At 35.1% G+C, this 22,678-nt stretch overlaps 1 protein-coding gene across 1 annotated transcript; it reads right to left on the bottom strand.

The window, feature by feature from the left end:
• Positions 1-1,108: 1,108 nt before the first annotated feature.
• LOC108994670 (enoyl-CoA delta isomerase 1, peroxisomal-like) lies at positions 1,109-2,334 on the bottom strand. Its single transcript, XM_035690844.1, has one exon. The coding sequence runs from the start codon at positions 2,234-2,236 to the stop codon at positions 1,535-1,537; it is 702 nt and encodes a 233-aa protein (XP_035546737.1). The 5' UTR covers positions 2,237-2,334; the 3' UTR covers positions 1,109-1,534.
• Positions 2,335-22,678: the final 20,344 nt, after the last annotated feature.

The following is a 22,678-nucleotide window of genomic DNA, read 5'->3' as shown; positions in this document are numbered from 1 at the left end:
TCTTTCTTAAGTTTGTTTCAATGGATTTAAACGGTTTATGGATACTTATGTTAATGTTATATTATTTCTAATTGTTATTTGAGACATGAAGAAAAATTGATTTTATTTGGGTTGTTGGATTGAATATTGGATAGATGAGTTTATTTGATTTATTTAATTGAAGTATATACGTTCGATTTGAGGTTTGGGAAAATGGATAAATTCTTGAATTTGGAAGTACTCTAGCCTTGTTAGAGTTGATTATCAGGTTTTATGAGTTAACTCTCCGGACCCTCGGGGTCGGGGTGTTACAATGGTGGTTCTGATCAGTGGCCAAGAACGAAGGTGGGGTGGTGGCTGTGGTTCATGGTGCCCTCCAAAGATGCTATGTTTTTGGGAGATAAAACAGAGGCTCAACGGGTTGACTTCGTGAAGAGGAAGTACAGCTTCCACGACAGCTACTTGTGGTGGTCTTCCATGCGTGTGGGTGGTTGCGGTTTATGGAAGGGAAATCTAGGTGGCTGTCGGTTTCACATGGGGATGGAGGCTGGGGCTTGCGATGCTGCAACAGGGGGATGCTGTGGCTGTGGAAAAATTGTGAGGGTGCAACGCCGGGGCTGGCTGGCTACAATTTCGCTTAGCTGGGCAATGGATACCCTAAGGTGGTGCGGCGGCAGTGGGAAACCGAGAGGGGAGGGAGAAAAAGAAGAAGCGGGTATTCTAGGTTTTCGTTGAGGCTGATGAACGCATCAATATAAAGATGAATGGATGACCAAAAGAAACCCCAGAGATGAGAGAGTAACTTGCATGCGGATGGGAATAGAGTCGTGCGGGTGAGGAAAAGTGCTCATTAACTGATAGGTTTTCCAAGGTTTAAACTAACGGATGTGGCCTTGTTCTGCAAACTGCTGGGCCAAAAGCTCAAAATAAAAATCACTACTCGATCCATAACATTAAAAAAAAAAAAAAAAAAAAACCTAATTATCAAGCTCAAATAAATAAATAAAATTCATAGTCCAACCATACAAATTTTGGGTCCGAGTGTCACATTCCTGATACAATTGGAGCCCCATTGAAATCTTATAAAGAGCAAGAACTTCTCATTCTCAAGTAATGTGAGATCCGATACACCACCTACCTTTATCCATATCATATGAGATATCACAATCTACCCCCCTTAAACTCCTGACGTCCTCATCGGGCCTGTCTATTACAGGTGGCACGACTCAAGTCTCACATTTCAAGTTGGGATAGGTTCTGATACCATTTATAATGCCGCAATAAAAGGCCCAAACCACATATCTTATACTTCAAAAGGACTAATCAATGATACAATTAAAGGTTCATTGAAATCTTATAAAGAGTAATAACTTCTTATTTTCAAGCAATGTGAAATCTCACACACCACCTACCCTTATCCATATCATATGAGATATCACAAAATGACTACATGTTTACTTGCAAAAATAAATATTCCCAAAAACCAAAAAGCTAGACCACATATAAAAACACAAGAGGAAGAGCATCATATGTAAGCAAGAATCGGCAATGGGGTCTACATTCGCGATCGAGTGCTTCTTCTCGCAGCGATTTCATCCAAGACCCCAGCCAACAGATTCATGCGAATCTGAGCGTACACGTGTCCATCCCATTCCCTTCCTCCCAACTCCTCCCCCAACCTTAACGCAGCCTTAACCGTCTCCTCCGCGCTATCGTGTGCCGAGTCGATAATCCCCTTCTCCACGGCTTCCTTAGCCGTCACCTTAGCCGCTGTTAAAACCAGGTGACGCCGAGTCATCGGTGAGCCGATCTTGCACTCAATTAGAGCCATGAACCAAGCCGGAATTACCAGGTTAATATCGAGCTCGCTCATGTAAAGGAAGCCTCGGTCTTTCCGCATGAGGACGTAGTCGTGGCTCTGAGCGAGGATGAAACCGGCGGCTGAGGCGTGGCCAGAGACGGCTGCGATGGTGGGCATGGGGAGCGAGATGAGGTCGGCTACAAGTGATTGGAGTTTTGAGTTCATGAGTTCGGAGCGAGATGGAGAGGACCCGGCCCAGTCAAGATCGTAGCCATTGCAGAAGAACTTGCCTTGGGCGGTGGTGATTAGAGCCGAAGATGGGGAGGAAATGGACTCGTCTCGGACGTGGCGCAAAGCCGACTGGACCGCATCAAGTAGCACGGGATTTAGGCGGTGTTCACCTGCGCCGGTTAGCGTTAGGATGAAGATCTTGCCCCTTTTTTCCAAAGTGCACATCTCTCTCTCTGCGGGTGTTCTGAATGACGCTCTCGCGACAATCGTTGGAGCTTTTAGGGACGGCAGGTTGAGGGTCAAAAGAGAGAGAGGAGAGTTGCGTCAGCGATGACCTGGGACAGTGATGACATATTTTATATCATTTTATTATTATAAATTTTTTAATTTTTTATATAAAATATAATATACAATTCAATTTTTTTAATTTTTAAAATAATAATAATATTAAAAATTAATATTTTTATAATATTTTATCTAATTTTTATTTAAAGTTATTTTATCTTCATTATTCAAAATCTTCATTATCTTCATTATCTTCATTATTCTACCAAGTGTGACCGCAGTTGATTGGTTGGTAGAATCCTAAACATATAATTTATTAGTGTATTTTTACATAATTTCCACCACACTTCACACTCCACATTTTTTTAAATTTTTAATATTTTAATTTTTTTTTTGAGTTTATTGTTTTTAAATTATTTCAAATTTTTTATTCATTATTCATATAATAAATATTTAATAAAAGAAAAAAATAATAAAAATTAAAAATAATGTGGAGTGTGGAGTGTTAGGAGGTTGTGAAGATTTTTTGAATTTATTAAAAGATGAAGCGACATCATTGACATTGAATGTGTAATTCTGTTTATTTTTATAATTTTTTAATAAAAATAATTATTAATAAATCTGTATTTTTTTTAAATATTTCAAATATTTAAAAAATACTTAAAAATAAAAAGAGAAAATGTGCAATTGCATTAGTAGTAATTTTAATGGGACAAAATCATGGAATTGTGTAGCAGCATCATTTAAAAAATAATAAGTACAGATTTTTTTAAAAGAAAAATTTATGTATTCCTATAAATTTTTCAAAATTTATGTATAATGAATCTTAATTTTTTTAAGATTGTATATGGTATTATTCTAATTTTATTATGTAAAATGATAATAGCAGCCTAGCTTGTACAGTTGAGTTTGACTGATTGATTAGCTTTTTTTTATTTAATAGTTAAAATAGTGATTATTAAAAAAGTTGTACATTTATTTCTTGATAGTTAAATATGTTAAAAAAATATTTAAAAGAAAATATAAAAAAAAAGTTTTAAATACATTAAGAGCACATCTAATGTACAAGTTGGGCGCCCCTAACACCGTCCTTTTATTGTATCTTGGCATCTTGCTATCATCTTATATATTCTTGAGAATCTTATTAAGATTAAGAAAATAAATACCAGCATTTAGCATTTTTCTTATAACAAAATATGAATTATCTTGATGTCAAGGAAAGTTCACTTCTTAATATCCATCTACAAGTTTTTGAACAGGTATTTCCTTGTCATTACACTTTAAACTCCACTCATTTCACAACGAATGTAGAAAACAAGCTAATCTGAACCATTTTTGTATGCTTTGCTACCTCAATTATAGAGGATATTGAAATAGCATGTGATGTACAAATTGATATGGAGGGGAATAATGATGATGAGGGTAATGACATGATTGATGATGAATAAGTTTATGAATCAAAATCTAGTATGACTTTTACCATTAAGAAAAAGTTTTGTGCATATTACAAATGATATGTCAAGTAAGTAGGTTATGATGTAGTGACAAAAAGGACAAAATGAGAGGTAAATGGAAAAGATCAATATGTTGGAATTGGATGTGCATGTGGCAACAAGTATAAACCTATCCATAGTAACATCTCAAGGCCACATCCAACAATTAAAATAGATTGTAAAGCTAAGGTAAATGTTCATTTGGCGAATGGGTTGTGGGTTTTGACGACTGTTGAAATTTCTCACACTCATATTGCAAGTCTGCAGAAGTCAGGATTTTTCAAATGTAACAAACATTTAGATGAATATAGTCAAATGATGCTTGAGTTGAATAACAGAGCAGCTATTCGAATAAATAAAAATCTCAATGCTCTTGTAGTTGTTGACGTAGGGGGTATGAGAATCTTGAATTTGAAGACAAATATTGTTGGATTTTATTGACAAAACCAGATACTTAAGTTTGGTAAAGGAATTACCAAAGTACTTAGTGACTATTTTGATCTAAAAAGGGAGATGAATGATGGTTTTGTATCTGTTATGGATATGGATAATGAGTTTAGAGGCTAGAAACGTGTTTTGTGTTGATGGACGCAATCGAGCGTTGTACAAGTGCTTTGGAGATATTATCACACTCGATATGACATATCTAACAAATATGTACGATATGTCTTTTTCTCCCTTTGTGGATGTGAACCATCATGGTTAAAGTGCAAGAATGGCCGAGCTCCTAAAGCGATCATAACAAATCATGATCGAGCAATAAAAGGTGCAATTGTTATAATCTTTCTAGATACTTGTCATAGATATTGTCTCTAACTCATTATGAGAAAACGACTCTAAGAAAGAAGGTGGAGATCGATTCAACAAGTGATTTTAATTCTTTCAACTGCATCATCCCATGCATATCCTAGTCCGACATTGAAAAGTAATTGCAAAATGTATATACAAATGTGAAGTTCAAGGAGGTGCAACGACAGGTGTTGGGTATGATTTTATGTGATTCCACACTTGTTAGCACTGAAGGTGCAATATCCACCTTTGATGTTTTGGATTAGATCATAAACATTGATGAACACGTTAGAAAGGTGCAATATTCAATTTACTACAACGAAGATGAGTGCGATGTGAAATACGCTTGTGCACTGTTTGAGATGTGGGGCATTCTCCATAGGCATGCATTTGCTGTTTGTTATTTGAAGAACATGAATGAGTTGACACAAAAATATATTTTGGATCAATGTAGAAGAACTTAGAGAGGAGATACACATTGGTCAGAAGTAACTATGATGACTTGCAGGGCAATGTAGATGCATAAAGGTATGACGTTGTGACACTATTAGAATCTCTTCCTCCAGAACTGGCATTCCACAACCATATTTTCATCTCCACAACTCCTTGTGGGCGCGCATGAGCGCATACCCATATCCAGTGCATTCTAAGTTTATTGGTTTAAGTTTCTTATATGTAGCTAGAGACAACAAAGGGCCTAACTAGATACGTATGGGGTTTTGTTCTATCTTTTAATTTTGGATAATAAACAAGAAAATAGGGAAGAGATGTTGCGGAAGTGATGCTGGGGAAGAGACATTTCTGGATTAATAGACCATTTCTAAATGATAAACCCATAGGCATACCAACAGTAGAACCCAGCACAGAATCACAACTAAATCCTAAAACATAAAAGCCCCTATACACCCATCATTTACATACAAAACCCAGAACTCATAATCAGACTTTAAGTACAGAAACACAAAGATTAGTATACCAACTGACATTCACATTCAAAACTAAGCTAGAATAGAGAGAGAGAGAGAGAGAGAGAGAGAGAGAGAGCAGCAGAAAGAGGAACATACTGATACTAGCAAGAAAATGCTATTGCTTTTATGATGTTAATGGGCGGTGACCTTTCACTGACAGCGATGGAACGACAGGGATGCCACTTGCTAGGGTTTCGGGGACTTGAGAGAGAGAGAGAGCGCGTGTGTGTAACACCCTGCTCCCCTACAAATAAGAATGATGACATTTTTATGAAATCTTGGGGAACCAGAGTGCCACTACTAATCTTGACTTAAAAATATTTTATTTTACTTTTATTCTAAAGGAAAAACCAAGTACAAAGATTATATATAATAAATATGGTATTCTATATTAAAATACTGAAATCATAAAAGATAGTGTGCGGAAGTATTTATTAAAATTTCTCGAACTTTGTACTATAAAAATAACTTAAAATCTTTGTGCACTGTCTAAGCCTATGTCACGCCTACCAGGACCAAGTACCGTCCTGCAACTCTATCTTTATAAATATTCTAACCTGACATTGTTTAAAAACATAAAAAAATAAAATAATTTGATAACTCACTAAGAAACCCATCATAACGTAAACAGATTAATATAGGGTTTTTTTTAATAAAATATTTCATATTGAGAATTAAAATCATGATTGTTTATAAATATGCAGATGACATGCATGACTTCAAAATATTTATGGTATATTGATTGATCTGAATTAACTGACTTATAGAACTAGCCAACACATTTAATCCTGTGTGAAAGGTTGTGCACCAGTCCCACATCCTGTGGCGCAATGCACCTAGCATGCAACTAACATTATGCACTGTTCGTATCGAATAAATTTTTTCTTTGAGCAATACTATGTACCACAAGTAATATATCCCAAAATATAAACATGATTCATAAAATTCATGTGATAGCTGGTATCCAAAGTGTTACAATACTTGTCCAGCAGGTCTGTAATATAAAGAGTATTGGAGATAGTGCTTCGTAACCACAGTCATGGAATAAAAACTATTGTACTAATTCGTTTAGCCATTCACATAACTCAACTATGATATCCAAAATGACATTCAGAAAATGGGGGAAAGGCTCCATCAACTCTTTGTTTATGCTCCACAATCTCTCATGCGTGCGTTCCCTAGATCTTGACACATCATTTGCCATTCCAGGAGGAATGGTAGTTGGGACTACTACAATAATATTTAAGTACAAATTTCAACAAGTTAACAGAGAACTTAAGATACAGTTTACAAATACATGCATGGAAGTAAATGCATGAATGCATAATCATAATCATAAATAAGCATGACATAACTTGACATGTAACATGACATGAACTGCCATGACTTAAACTGAACATAGACTGAACTTGAAACTTGACATGACATGAACTTGAACGTGAATTGAAACTGAATTGAAACATGAACTGGACGTAAATTGAAACATGAACCAAATGTGAATTGAAACATGAATTGAAAATGCTAGCTATTGTAACCGAAATTATGCATTATGATTAAGAAAATGGGAATACTCATGTAGCGCCTACACCTTCACCATGATTATCCTTTTTGTATTACGGCAGATTATACTCTTTCACCGTAGTACTAGGCAGTGCATATGCCTCGACTGTAGTACCAGGAAGATCGTAGATTCCTTGACCATAGTATAAATTAACTAATAACATTAACTTGAATTGAATGTGAAATAACATGGCATGAAACTGATCATAAAACTTAAAATTGAAATTAAGTTTACTAACGTAAAATTATTGTTTTCGAGACACACTCTGTACTCGAGACATGACGTGATATGAAATGAAAGGACAGATGACCTGACATAATGTAGCGTAACGTGACTTGTACGTGAGATGAATGACATGACACAACATGAAACAAATAAATATTTCATGACATGGCATAACATATAAACATTTTGTGACATGGCATAACATGAAATAGACAAATATTTCGTGAATGGCATAACATGTAACAGACAAATATTTCACGATATGACATAATAGGAAACAGATAAACATTACGTGACACGACATAACATGTAACAAAAGAATATTTTGTGACATGACATACCATATAATAGATAAACGTTTTGTGACATGGCATAATATGAAACAGAAAAATATTTCATAATATAGCATAACAAATAATAGATAAACATTTTATGACATGGAATAACTTGAAATAGACAAATATTTCGTGACATGACATAATATATAACAGACAAATATTTCGTGATATAACATAACATGAAACAGATAAACACTACGTGATATGGCATAAGATATTACGAAAAAATATTTTGTGACATGGCATAACATGTAATAGATAAACATTTCGTGACTTGACATAACATGCAACAGGCAAACATTTTGTGACATGGCATAACATGAAACAAATAAATATTACGTGATAGAATATAATGTGTAACAAAAAACATATAGTGACATGCCATAATATGAAACAGATAAACATAACGTGACAAAATATAATATGTAATAGATAACATATAGTGACATGACATATATGCTAACATAAGTACATAACCACTAGTTTCCTTACGAACATACAAACACAATAATGTGAAAGTAAGTTATAAGAAAACATACAGTGATTATCGCGTTTACTGAGAAAAGCAAGAAACACGAGAAACTGAAGTAGGGGTTCTAAATGTTAAAAACTTTATCACTAATAACTTAGTAACATGAAAAATGCTATAATAAAATAAATTGACCATTTTACCCTCTATATGTGGGAAAATGACTATTTTATCCCTAACTTAAAGATTTCACATCTTTACTCAAAAAATTTTGAAATTTACATTCATCATGTAAATTTTGTCCTAAATTCAAATATCTAATTAGAAAAATTTAAAACAATTCACAACCATAAAAATCACACCAAGGCCGAAACACTCATAGGCCATTTCCTTATTTTTTATTCAATTCTATCGGACCTCAAAACTTATGCTTTAAACCAAAATATTGCCACATAGATCATCACATCCTATGCTTAAGAGTACACTAAAAAAACCAACAAAAATCCACTTAAAAAAAACACAAATCTTTTTAACAAAAAGTTCCAAACTTTAACTAAAATCATAACACTTGAATCTCAAAGTTTTGTCTCCTTTTAAAACATCTCCAAGAACTCCAAAAGTTCAAAAACTCTCTTCCAATATATTCATAGCACACTTGTAAGTACTAACATGCTTTGAATCATCAAGTAAACAACACAAAAATCCAACTTGAAGCAATCGACTTCAACACTTCATCAAAACAGAGTTTTCTCAACTTTGGTTTTGATCAAACTACTTGATTCAATACATACCATGATAAAAATCACAAAATATCAACATCATATGGTTTAAAAATATGTCCTAAAGTAGATCCAAGCATTAAACTTAAAATCTCATGGCTAGAAATAAACAAAACATGGATCTATCCAAAATCATCAAACTTTTGACCTAACCGTATATTCACTTGCATAAAAATCATATCTTCACAAAGTAATACCTAAAATCTTAAAACCAACATCCTAACATGTAGATAAAAGTATTAAGATTATCAAATAAAAACATAAATGTCAGTGGAGTAAGATTAAACCACAAAAGATCCCAACTTTCATAAAACAGAAACTGTTTTACTTCTTCCAGTTTCTAACTTTCTAGATCTAAGAAAATATTTCACCAAAAGCTTATAACATACAACTAATCCTTAACCAAAATTCATCTAAACATGTTGAAAACACTCCAAAAAAATTTCAGACCAAGATATGTCCATTAGCTTGGTCAAAAACTCTAAAATACAACATACTATCCATTTTCACCTATAATGAACTTTTCATACTTAAAACAACTTTTGACCAATCAAATAACCATAAATTCAAACACAAAAGGTATCAAAAGAAACTAGACTCAAAGAGTAACAACTTAGTTGAAGGAAGCATTGTAAGAAAATACCTACAAATGCTTCAAAATATATAGGCAAGAAAGCTCAGAATATTTCCCGAGAGAAATCTCTGAGTGTTCTGTCCAAGAATGTGAGTGAAAGGGATGAAATGAATGTGGAAATGGCCTGCATGCCTTTTATACATTTTGAAGAGTGAAAGGAGGGCTTGAATGACAATTAGCACTTTTCACCCGTGTTCCATGGGTACCCAGGTATACTGGACCTGGAACCCAGGTTAGCCCGATTATGACCCGGACCAGAACCCGAAGGAATCTGAGTTCCACATTGTACCACATTTTTTTTTTTGTTTTTACAAAAATTTATCCTGTTAGATAAATCAAATATATATAGTTAATAATTATAATTATAAGGCATCATTTCCCAGCCTACATCCACAAACATCTTCACATCTTCTTAGCAACATGACCAATTGGTCAAACCAATTATATGGCCTTACGTCAAGTTTTGAGCCAACTTTTCCATGTCCATGCTATTGTTACAAACAAACTTCACAAAATGTATTTTGAGTTGAACATTGCTACATCGACAAGGCTATTTGAGTATTGTTTTTTCCTTGTTTTACATGCATTTTTTTTAATCCTTTAAACATTTAAAAAAATACAACATCATTAAAAACATTTATTTAATCATTAAGTTAACAAAAAAACAATCAAGACCCAAAGCATTTTTCTTTTCAGTTTCTCTCCATTTAGTTCCTAGAAATGAACAAAAAAATAATAATAATAAGAAACATCAAAACATTCAACCCAGGAAAAAAACATCAAGTACCAGGTGTACCTGGATTTTTCTATGCGGGTACTGGTCCGAGTTTGTTCTAGGCCATAACCCATAACGAAACCTGGATAATTGTGTTCTAGACCCAGTTGGGAAAAAAACTTAGCCCAGATGATCAGGCCTAGTGAGAATTGAGTGATGATGGTTTTGGCCAAAATAAGGGGCAAAAACAGTGGGCAACAATGAGTGGTTTTTAGCCAAGGAAGCTTCCAAGTCAAGGGTGGTAGTGAGATGGCCTTTGACCTTCATATCATGCATGACTTTGGGGCTGCCTTGAGCAGTGGGTGGTTAGCCAAGTGTGGGAGGAAACTTCCCCAACAAGCTTTGCCAAAGTGGTCCAAATTTGTGGGCCTTAAACAAGTGGGCTTCAATTTAGAGTTTAAAAGAGGGTTTGGTCAGAGTTTGAAATGTTATCAAGCCCAAATCTAATTTTTGTTGGCCCAATAAAATCTTCAAGTTTGAAGGGTTAAATAATAATAGCATAACATGAATTTAAGGGATTAATAGCATGTGAAAGTGATTTAATCAAGTGATTAAACACAATGCAGGAAATCAGATCCATTTAGGGTTTAGAATCAAGTTTGGGGTTTGGGCTTACCGTTTAGGGTTTACGTTTCCTTCAAGATTTTACGGTTTCAATTGGATTCCAAGTATCTGAAGTTTCACTAAGATTGAAACTCTCTTGGATTTGGTGCAAAATGAATGATTTGATGGAATAGGGTTTTGCTTAGGTGGCATGATCTCACACTTTGATTTCCTTCACATATCCATCTCATGATTCCTCTTGGTACCAAGTGTCTAGTACTATTCACCAAGTGTGGTTAAGATCTTGCCAAGTGTCTAAATAAAAATTCTCTAACCTGATTTGGACATTCCACAATGTGATTTGAAAACACTATCTTGGTGCTACTATCGAGGTTACTATTCACTCCGTGAAAAGTGAAAATAAACTTTGCACTGAAAGATACTAAATAAACATAATAACCTCAGTGCAAATTTTTTTATCGAAAATCAACTCTGAAATGCCCCGAAATATTCAAAATGCATTTTCGAACTGATGTTTCGTCCAAAAACTGAAAAATGGGTTTATTGTGCCATAAAATCCTAAATATTTCTCCAAGTCTAATGGTGCAGACCATATCTTATTCTAAAACTTGTAACTACCTCAAATAAATAAAATTGCGCTTTTAGCACCGTAGTGAGTGGTAACAATGACTATGCTGACAAACTAAAACTTATGCGATTGATCCGATTCCTGAAAACTTTTGGTTTTTTCATGAGATTCCTAAAGCCTATAAAAATTTCACTATTGAATTTCTAGCAGGTTGTTATAAGGGGAACCGCGATCTGATCTGATAAAATACTATGGTGGACAGCGCTTGACTTTTTCGCTTACACATCCACCCTATCTATATTGGTACCAAGCATCTGAATTGCCAACTAATTAATCCAATCTTTTTCTTAAAATTGATTTTATGAAAACTTACATATCTTATGCAACATGATATGCATGATACATACATAACTATAATATGAGAAATGAAATATGATCATGAACTATGATAAATGATGTGCTTACATATATCATAACATGCATGGTACATAAATATTGGATTAGAAAGAATTGATTTTAAAAATAATATATATAACTAGCTAACGTATGTTAATCTTAATTTTTTTATCAAGTTACTTAACTTATAGTACTGCTTCCGAAATCTAACTTCGTAACTGGTTCCTATATGAAGTATTATGCGTCACAAATTATCATTTACTATAGAAATTTGCTTGTAAAAATTATAATTTAAAATCCCATAATATTTCTTGTGAAGGTGTAAGTTTCTGAACTAAATATCATCCCCTTATAATAGACCTCAAAATAACACAAGTCGAATGTAAAAGCTAAAGACACTTACTTTTTCTCAATTTAAGGGTATGGATGTAATAATATTTTAAAAAAGACTTCAAGATACCTTTTGGAAAAACGCTACATGGTAGGATGAATGGCATTATAGTAATATATAAAAGGAATTGAATGGCTTAAAGAGCTACAGTACTTTCCTCCACAGTGAATTGATCTTTCCTTGTCAAAACAAATGAAAAGCAAACCATACCACATGATGTCGAGAGGAAATAAATTTACAAACCATCGAAAGCTACAATCAAGGGATGTTATGGGCCCAATTGATCAAGACTTGGAATTGTAATGAATGAAGAAAGATTGTAAGGGATGAAAAGAACAATCTCATTTTTTGAGAAAATCAGCACCTCCAATTCGGCAGAAACCTTAATTCACTTCCTGTCTATTTCTCACGTAGTACTTACATTATAAGAGAAAGCAGTCAGCAAAACAGAATTAAAAAGGAAATGACAATCCTGCCCTAGACCCCTGATGGCATGGGCTTTAATGGAAAACAAATAACTACAAGCTATTAAATCAAAACCCAACACATCTTATGACCCAAAGGCTACGGCCCAGCCCCTTAAGTCAACCTCTTCATTCTATCTTGTCTTCTTCTCCTTGTTGTCGACGCCAACACTTCATCTTTCAACCCTTCCCAAAATCAAGCCACAATAACTACTTCCCTCCTCAGAAGACCTTGCCCACAAGGTCAGGGAACTGGTGGCACAGATACTCTACGGGAACCCAAGACGAGTCTTTGTCGGAGGTGCCGCTCCACTTGATTGGCAGTTCAATGAAGGGTCGGTTCTTTTTATTTTAGCATACGATTTGAGTTAATTTTTTTGTTGTGGATGCGAATTTGAAAGCAAGTACTTATAAAATACAAAGGTTTTGAAATTTACAAAAATTTTCAGAAATTTTTACTGTATTTAACCTCCCCACACAAAGGTTTTGAAGGGAACTTTTCTTGCATTCTCTTTCTTCCACATTCAATTTAAGGAGAGGAATTATGTCATAAATTATCATTTATGGTCCGCGCATTGTGCGGATTACAGGCTCATAACATATAATTGTAATGCATAATAATAACCAATGATCCAATATATAATAATATGTAATACTAATATATAATAACTATTGTATAATAACATGTATACTAATGTATAATCACCAGTATAATAACATTAAACATAGAATACTAAGTCTAGTATATAATTAAGTTTGAAACTAAATATAATAATATGTAATACTTTAGTAGAACAACATGTAATTAAAAACTATAGTATAAGAAAATAATACTAATTGCTTATTAAATACTATAGGAATAACTTATAAGTTATAAATTAAAATAAAATATTATATTGAGTTAATAACATGTAATACTATAATATAATAAAATTATAATTTGACATGTAATACTAATGTATAATAACTTAACTTACAAATTCCTTTATACTTTACTATACTATAATATATATGATAATATATATATATATATATATATATATATATATGATACTATATATTACTATATACATGAGAGTATATATTACTATATATATGAGAGTATAGATTACTAATATATATGATCTTAAAAATTCCTATATACTTTACTATACTATACTATAATATATATGATACTATATATATGATAGTATATATTACTATATATATGAAAGTATAGATTACTAATATATATGATAATATATATGTAACACCCCCGTTCATTCTTTCTGACGTAAGTAAATTTCGAGAACGGAACTTACTACAAGGAGGGGAGGATGTAACAGTCCGCCCCTTCTCTCTAAAGATTGTGAGTCCTGTTATGAGTGCCAAATCTCGATGGCGTGTTTTAAAGATGTCAAGTGATTTTTGAAGCTAGCTCAGTCTTTCAAAGCCACAAGTATTTTAAATGGGATGTTCCCAGTATTATTTGACTAAGCCTGATTTTAAGAAAGATAATTATAATATTTTTGAAGAGCTCCAAAAATATTAGAATTGTAGAAAATCATTTTATTTAAATGATTTCAGTTATTTAAAATATTATGAGATTTAAATTATGTTGAAAACTCTAATTAATTAGACGATTTTATTTTCTTAAAGATATTAAATAAGATTTCATCATTTTATTAATGATAAAAGAATATTATTTTATAAACTAAAGTTTAGTTTAAATAATATTATATCTTAATTCCTCTCAGTGCTTTTAGTTAAGTTAATGTTTACACATTTTCAAATCAGTATTTAAAGCTTACCGTTAGATCGTTTTGAAGACCCACGAGTTAAAAGGTTAGGATTAAAACCCAGACCCCTCTCTCTTCTCCCTCACTTTCCCTTTCCCTCTCTCTCTCTCTCTCTCTCCCCCCTCTCCCGTCAGCTTATGCCACACGTCCCCTCTCCCTCAGCTTAGTCCGGGGTCGCCGTGCACCGCCCAGCCTCACCGCCACCATCGGTGACTCCCCTTCATGCCGGCGACCAAGCTAGCCACCACCGAGCTTCCCCACACGCAACTCTCTCTCTCTTTCCTCCTGCAATAGCCCAACCAAAATGGGTTTAATCCATTCCTCTCCCCCTTGCACCGCCGTACATGGCCACCGAGCACCACCACGGGCCTCCCCTGCCCACCCTCCTCCTCCTCACCACCTTGACCTAGCCACCATAGCTCCTCCTTAGGCCACGCACGAAACCCACAGTTTTCTCCCCCCTAGCGTCGCTATCGGCCATTCCCACGGCCACCGCACAGCCACCAGAAGCCTCGTCCTCACTAGCGACCTCCCTTAGCCACCCCTATGCCTAGTCGAGCCACCTAGCTCCCCCACGCTCTCTCACTGGCCGATCCTCCACCTCAAGCCAAATCTGCCACCTCCCGCTACCATGGTGCCACCACCACCTCGCCAAGGTCCTCTTAAGCCCCTCCATGCTCAGCCCCTTCTAGACTCGCACCTCTAGCCACCTCTAGTGGCCAAAACAGCCACTGTACGTGGCTAACTGCCACTGTATGTGGTGTTAGCCGCCACCCATGAACCCCCACCATGTCGACCATCCTTTTATAGCCCAAATCTACCCACTAGAATCCTAGATCCGGTCCCTGAGATAGTCCCATTGTGAGGTCATGGTAGTGACTGCTACCGCCCAAGCTAGTGGCTTCCGACGCCACTGGCCATACCAGACAGCGAGCAACGCACGGGTTAACCCCTACAATGGTATAACCCTCTCTCCCTAGTTGTTTATGTTATATGTTAATTGGTTGGTTAGGTTGTGGATTGTGTTGTTAGTAATTGTAGAGTTCATTGTGTAATGCAGTGATGTGATGTGCTGTGTATGTGAAGTGTTGGGTATAATTGGGAACTGTGTTGTGGACTGTGCTGGGAAGTGTGGTTGTGGAGTATGCATTGCAATGGTGATGTAGCGTTGTGTGGAATGGAAAGAGTACACATGGAGTGTACTCTGTGTGGCGTAGTGTGTGAAGGGAATACACGTGGCGTGTACTCTATGTAATGGAGTGATGCACCATATGGCATGTATGCCGTAGTGGTAATGTGGCGTAGCATGTGTGGAGGGAGTACACATGGAGTGTACTCCATGAGGTGGAACGATAGATCGTGTGGAGTGTCAAGAAGATAAGGATGATTGCGTAGTTGATGGGCGTAGAGCATGATGGGTAGTGACGGGAACTGTGGAAGAGTGTCCCGAAGTAGTTGTGATGTGGCCTGTAGTTTGAGGTGACAGGTGTCACCATGTAGTTGACTTATGGTTAGGAGTATATGTGAAATGACAAAACAAGTGTAAGAGTGGTAGCAGCAGAAGCATGACGAGAGAATGTCATAAAGTGACATGGTTAAGCACAAATTCGTGCTTGTGATGAGTGAGGAGTTAGCGTAAGAGTGATCTAGTGGGATGTCAGGTGACATAACATGGTCAAAGTGTAGCTTGGGAGTAGTCTCGAGCTATGACGTTACGTGAGGTGTAGTTATAAATGGAGTCTTGTCGTGTTAAGTGTTGGGATGAACTGTCAAGAGGGATGGGTAGCATGAAGAATCATGCTAGTCTAGTTAAGAAAAGGTTGGTATCGAAGTATGGTGTTTGTCCATACAAGCAAATGATCAACGGATTATATGTTGATCTTAGGTGATAAAGGAGTAATGTACGTGTGTAATCTAGTTAGACACATGTGCTAGATGGATTCACCATATGTAATATGTAATGGTTACATGGTGCTTAAGCCTCAGAGTTGGCTTAAAGTCGTGTGGCGTGTATGGATGGGAATAAGGATTCAGTGTGAGCTAAGATGCATGATGGTAGTGACGGGTGTATTGTCTAGAATTGGGATGCGTGATTTCATCAGTTAGAATCATGCGTTGGAATGTCATCAATAGGAAGAATAAGATGTAGGTCTTAGTGTCTTAATCCTAAGGTGAATCGTAGAGGTTTACTTTAGTGGATGAGCACTCGAGATAAGACCTTGAGTCTGGAAGAGGTAGTGACCGTAAGTAGATCCTGAAGGTTTTAGCATAGTAAGGGACACATAAGAGCACGAGATAGAATGAGAGTGTTTCAAGTGAAGGGTAGTTCTATTCTAAGTTTGGTTGCTTATGCATTAGATAAAGAATGACGCCAAGGTTATGTGTATGCATGTAGGTTGCCATTTGACATGCACATGAATGGACTGCGTGATATGAAAGTAGCATGGAGTCTAGGTAAGTATTATGTTCATACTCTTCTAGAGTTTTCTAAACGATTTGAAAATGAAGAAAAAGAAATGTTTCTCTTTACGACGCTTTATGAAACGAGAGGAAACGATGTTTTATGAAAAGCGTGCTAAGTGTTTAAAGGTATACATATGTATGGTCCTTCTTGGAAGTCCCTTTTTATGCAATCAAATTATTAATTGTATGCATGTGAATAGATGACTATACGCAATATTTATTGTATGTATTTTCTAAAAAAAGAAATGTTTAGACTTATGCCTTGTGTTTAATGATGCGAAGAAAGTATGGTGTTTTAAAAGGTCCCTATGAACCGATGTTAAAGTGTCCTTATGAACTGATGCTTTAAAGGATGCCATGAAATATGATTTTTAAGCTCATGCTTTTAAATGATGTTTTTCCAAGAATGAACTGTTAAATGAAAAAGACTGAAAAGGAAAGCACTGAAAGTAAATGAATGTTTCAATGTATGAAAATACATAACGGCCATATTAATGAAAGGGGTACCAAAGGACTGGGTAGATTGTAGTGTCGGGTAAGTAATACTGGTAGTGCACCTAGTACTGCCCCTGACTAAAAGGGATTCCCAACCCGTAGCCACGGGCAGAATCCAGGTCCAAAGGAAGACCACTGACCCCAACACATGGGGCGCAACAGTATATACCGGCCAAAAAAAGTTATAAGAAAGAATATATGAATACATCGATCCTTTAAGAAATGAAGGCACTGACGGGAGAAATGCTTTACGAAAAGAAAACTCATTTTTAAAGAAAAACCCTACCTAGCAATGTTTTCAAAAGGAATGCATGTCTCATGTATGTATAGTATGCATGGAGTGATGAATGCATGAATGAAAATCTATGTTAGTATATTTTAATTGTATGAAATAATGCTTACTGAGTATTCGACTCATTTTAGTTTTCATGTGTGCCATCCCCCCACAAGACCTAAATGAGCAGTATGCGTCAGGACAGACATGGCACAAGGGGAAGAGCACGGAAGTCTAGGCATGAGAGTTTTAATTGTATGAGAGGTCTTTTTATTTTAAGATTAATGTTTTCTGCTGTAAACCTCTTTTATTCTCAAAACACATTTTATTTTATAATGTAGAATCTTCCACCCTAAGTATGGAAGTAAAAAGTTTTAAAATGAACAGTAATTCCCGTCATCCTTTTTAAAATCATTTTATTAAAAGGTCACACCACAAGGAGGGGCGTTACAATATATAATAATGGCTCAGTATTATTTTCATAGGCGAGTGAACTTTAGCCCCATTTGAGAGTTGTGGCCAAACATTCTTGTAAATAATGTTTGGGTACAACTCTTGAGTTGTCCAAAGTAGACAGTTTGGAATTATATCATCTATATGACATATATATTCAGTCTAAATTCTTGTGTTAGTTTTGGAAATTTTGGTTCAGTATTTCCTTACATTTTTCAGGTGTGTGGTTCATAAGTTGCTAGGCCCATGGATAGGGTCAAGGACTTTTCGCGACTGGCATAATTGAAGGGAAATGCTACCGAAATTTTGACTAACAAGAGAGTTTTGGATTGAGTATATATGCGATATAGATGATAGTCTCTCGAATGAGATAAGACTAACTACATTATCAAAGTAGAAATAGTAAATATGAAAAGACCCTTGATAGTGTTTATCCATGAATTAGGTTTTTTTGAGAGAGAGTCGATGAGTAACGGAAACTACAATGGATAAGAGTTGGATGTTGTTGGGAGATAGACTTGGTCGAGACTATAAGGAGTATGCACAATGGGTGAAGTTTTTTATAAAATTGGCACGTGGGAGTGTTGACAGTTGAGGATTTATAAGATGTTCGTGCAAGAAGTGTAAAAACCTTAGTTCTCATAACTTGGTGGTAGTAGAGGAGCATTTAGATGCAAATGAAATTGATCCTAAATACTCACCTTGGGTCTTACATGGGGAACCATTTCCTAAAGAAGTTAGATTTGGCAGTTAGTCCAATCAAATGGAGGAAGGTAACGACATCACCAAAGATGATATAAATGTGGATGTTTCTGATGATAGTGATGATAATTAAGAGCATATGACGGAGATGTTAGGCGATCTTGGTGCATGAATGTTTAGGGCGAGGGATGGAGAATGAACATCTACACAATCATTTGAGAGAAATGGAAACTTTAGTAGACTGTGGGAGGATGCACAATAATAACTGTACGAGGGGTGCATCCGTCATAGCAAGTTGTCTTTCACGGTGATGTTGCTCCATATTAAGTCTATATGTCGTATTTCTGCAAAAGCCATTGACATGTTACTCGAATTATTTAAAGAGGCTCTTCCACAGGATAACGTAGTACCTCATAACTTTTATGAAGTAAAGCAATTGAAGCAAGAGCAAAGATTTGATTATAATATCATTCACGCATGTAATCATGATTGTGTTCTCTTCTAGCAGCAATATGTAGAATTTGATTCATGTCCAGTGTGTCTTGAGTAAAGATGGACATCCGATAAGCGTAACTCATGTGCCATCTCTATCCATTATCGACTCCCCAATTGGTTCACTGTACATGAATGGTGGGCCAACATCACTAGACCCAGAACAAGGTATTTTACTAACGATAAATACCGCATTTATCCTCAATTTAAGTAATATACATTTTCAAGATAAAATCATGTAATTAAAATGTGTTTTAATTACTATATATATAGCTATCGTGAGCTAGCACCAAGGTCGAGGCACTATAAGGGGTGTCTGCATAAAGAAACTAAGGAAGGCACAAAATATTAAAATTGATATTCCGATAATCACACCGGTGGCTTCGAAGATTCGGCAGCTTGGTTTGCTTCTTATGTTGGTACCCTTACTCACACATATACACTGATAGCTACATCCTCCTGGGCTAAAGTTCGCCAAGATGTGAAAGACCACATCAAAAATTGTTGTTTGGTAATAAGCTACTTAGCAAAAAATTAAGTATAACATGTTAATTTTGAATTAGTTTGTATTTATACTAATTGTTTATAATTGTTTAAGAGACGAGTTTGAACTTAATTTTGGCTGGCAAGAGGATCGACTAACGATTGAGGAGTTGATGTCCAATGCATTCCGGAGGTACAAAGGTCGATGTGAGGTGCATCAAAATCCATTCCAAGCAATGCCACCAAACAAATAGGACAAGGTTTGTGATATGTTTGAAGATCCTGCTTATCAAGTAATTTCGCTGCTATTTTTTTATAGTATATAATAGATGTATTAAACATATAGACATAATGTTTTTTTTTTTAGTAACAGAGTAATATGAACAAAGCAAATAGATCAAATTTAATGATGCACCATCATGTGAGTTCTCAATATTTTCATTGTTTAACTAAAAAAAATAGTAACTTTATACTAGTCTCCGTTAAATATTAACATATATACTTTTCTCATTTAAATTCTAATATAGATTTCCCTTTTGCAGCAATAAGAAAGTCCTACTACCTATAATCTGACCTAATTGTAAGCTAAAGCATATAAAAATCGTGATGGTATTTGGACCGGTCCCGAAGCATAAACAAATTATGTAAGTTTTAAATTTTTTTAATTCAATTGTCTAATAATATTTTTGTTACTTATACTAACTTTATTATTATTTTTTTTTTTGTAGGACAAGATGATATCACGTAAGGAAATTGTTGCGGATCCATCTGTCAACGATGCTCAAATATTTTCTTAATTTCTTGCACCACATTCTGGATATTTGAGGGGCTTAGGATGTTGCGTGAAGCCATCCTCAACATCCATTATCATCATCTTCTCAAGTCAGATCAAATGACAAAGCTCATGAATTAGAAGAAGCAAGGCTTAAGATAGAACATTTGAGGTCCAAGGAAGAAGATTTGCTGACCCGATTAGATCAAGCAGCTGATTTAGAGACGAGATTAAAAGAAAACATGCAGAAGAAGTTGGAGATTCAATCCCAAAAATTGTTTGAACAGTGACAATTAATGATGTCCCAAAACTCTATGCCACCATCACAATTCTAGAACTTATTTTTCTTTAATTGTCTTTTTATTAATCTGTCCTAGAACATTTGAACAAATGTCATGTTTAAATTACATTATTTAATATTAGTATCGTATTTTTAATTTAAATCAGTTATGTATCATGAATACTGTTCGAATGGACAATACCCTGTTCGAATGGTAAATTGAAATTTATAAATCTGCGATAGCTTTTTACATTGCATTCAAACCGAACAAAGCCCATTCTAATGACTAGAGAGAAATCCAGATGTTCGAACAACAAAACCTAGCATTCGAAAAGTATCTCATTCGAACATCCATTTTATATTCGAACTGGCAGCAATTGTGTTCGAACAACAATTTAACAGTTCGAACAAATCTAATATGTTTGAACACTCGGTCCATTCGAATATGATCAAATATATTCAGTCGTTTGAATTCTATACGGTTCGAACAACTTCATGTTTGTTTGAACTGATTTCTTTCTATTTGAACGGTTGTTTGGGATGAAAATTTTTCATCTCCAAAACAATGTCTGTTCAAATGCCTACTACTGGTTCCACCCAATTTTTTTGAGATAAAAATCTAATTTCGTCCCAAAAACCTTTTGAGACAGGCTTCTTGAGATAACTTTAAGACGAAAATACAGTTTTTTGGGATGAAATGATTTGTCCCAAAAAACCAATTCTCTTGTAGTGAGCACGTACGGATCACGATCTCTTATATGGAAAAACAGTACATTGAAGTCCAATCCTTTGTTGTTTTAATAACCAGGTTATGTTTCAAATTAAAAAGTGCAACATCCTCGTCAGGCAATGATAAAATGATTTGGATAAAGCTACTGAATTGATTGTTTTCGTCTAAAAGTCGATAGTTATTGATCAAATGGGTGCTTCAATGCCTTGTTTTCCCACTTAAATGATTGTTGATGACGGACTAAAATTAAATAAACTTTTATCGGGCATGCAATTCCCAAGAAATCAACCCATATATAATTTAAGAGGAAAAATAGAAAGAAGATTTCGATGAAATGATGCTAGATCATCAAAAGTTAGCACGAGTCATTTCTATGGGAAACGAAAATATCATGCATATCAAGAGGGAAAATTATATTTACAGTCCTGAGTGGGAGACTGTGAGTGTAGTTTCATTGATGAATGAAAGTAAATTAGAAAGAAAAAAATCATTTTAAAAATGATATTATTATAATTTTAAATTTTTTTTTTAAATATAATTGTATGAGCTTGTATGAATAGTCTCCATTTGAAAATTCTATATAGACTAACTCAATCAAGAGAGGTCTAAATAGGCCAACCTTTCCTTAGATTGCCAAAAACTCAATTAAATTTCTTGAGTAATGCTACATACAGTCGTGGAATGCGCAAACGCCGTGCAGTCGTTTTGAAAAAGAGTGTGATCCACTATTAAAAAATTAATTTCTTTTCATGTGGGTCCCTTATTTATTCACTTTTTTTAAAGCGACTGCACGGCGACTGCACGCTCACGACTGCAAGTATCATTTCTCAAATTTCTTACGGTTACATTCGCTGTTGTTTAGTTTCTAACTATTCCATATCTATCACATTAGAGAGACGTATTAAAAAAAAAAACAAAAACAAAAACAAAGACAATCAAACGCTAAATAAATCAAGCATATGGACAAACACGAAGACAAAGTACTGATCAATCATTGATCCCCACCAATGATCCTTTACCCGAAAGGCTATACGTGCATGGTCTGA

Source organism: Juglans regia, chromosome 6 (assembly GCF_001411555.2).
Source record: "Juglans regia cultivar Chandler chromosome 6, Walnut 2.0, whole genome shotgun sequence".
NCBI lineage: Eukaryota > Viridiplantae > Streptophyta > Magnoliopsida > Fagales > Juglandaceae > Juglans > Juglans regia.
The sequence above is the reverse complement of the archived record's forward strand: the minus strand, read 5'-3'. Positions and strand labels throughout refer to the sequence as shown.

What these genes read in the sequence shown, in the direction of transcription:
- LOC108994670 (XM_035690844.1), bottom strand. Translation starts at nt 2,236, where the DNA reads ATGTGCACTTTGGAAAAAAGGGGCAAGATCTTCATCCTAACGCTAACC.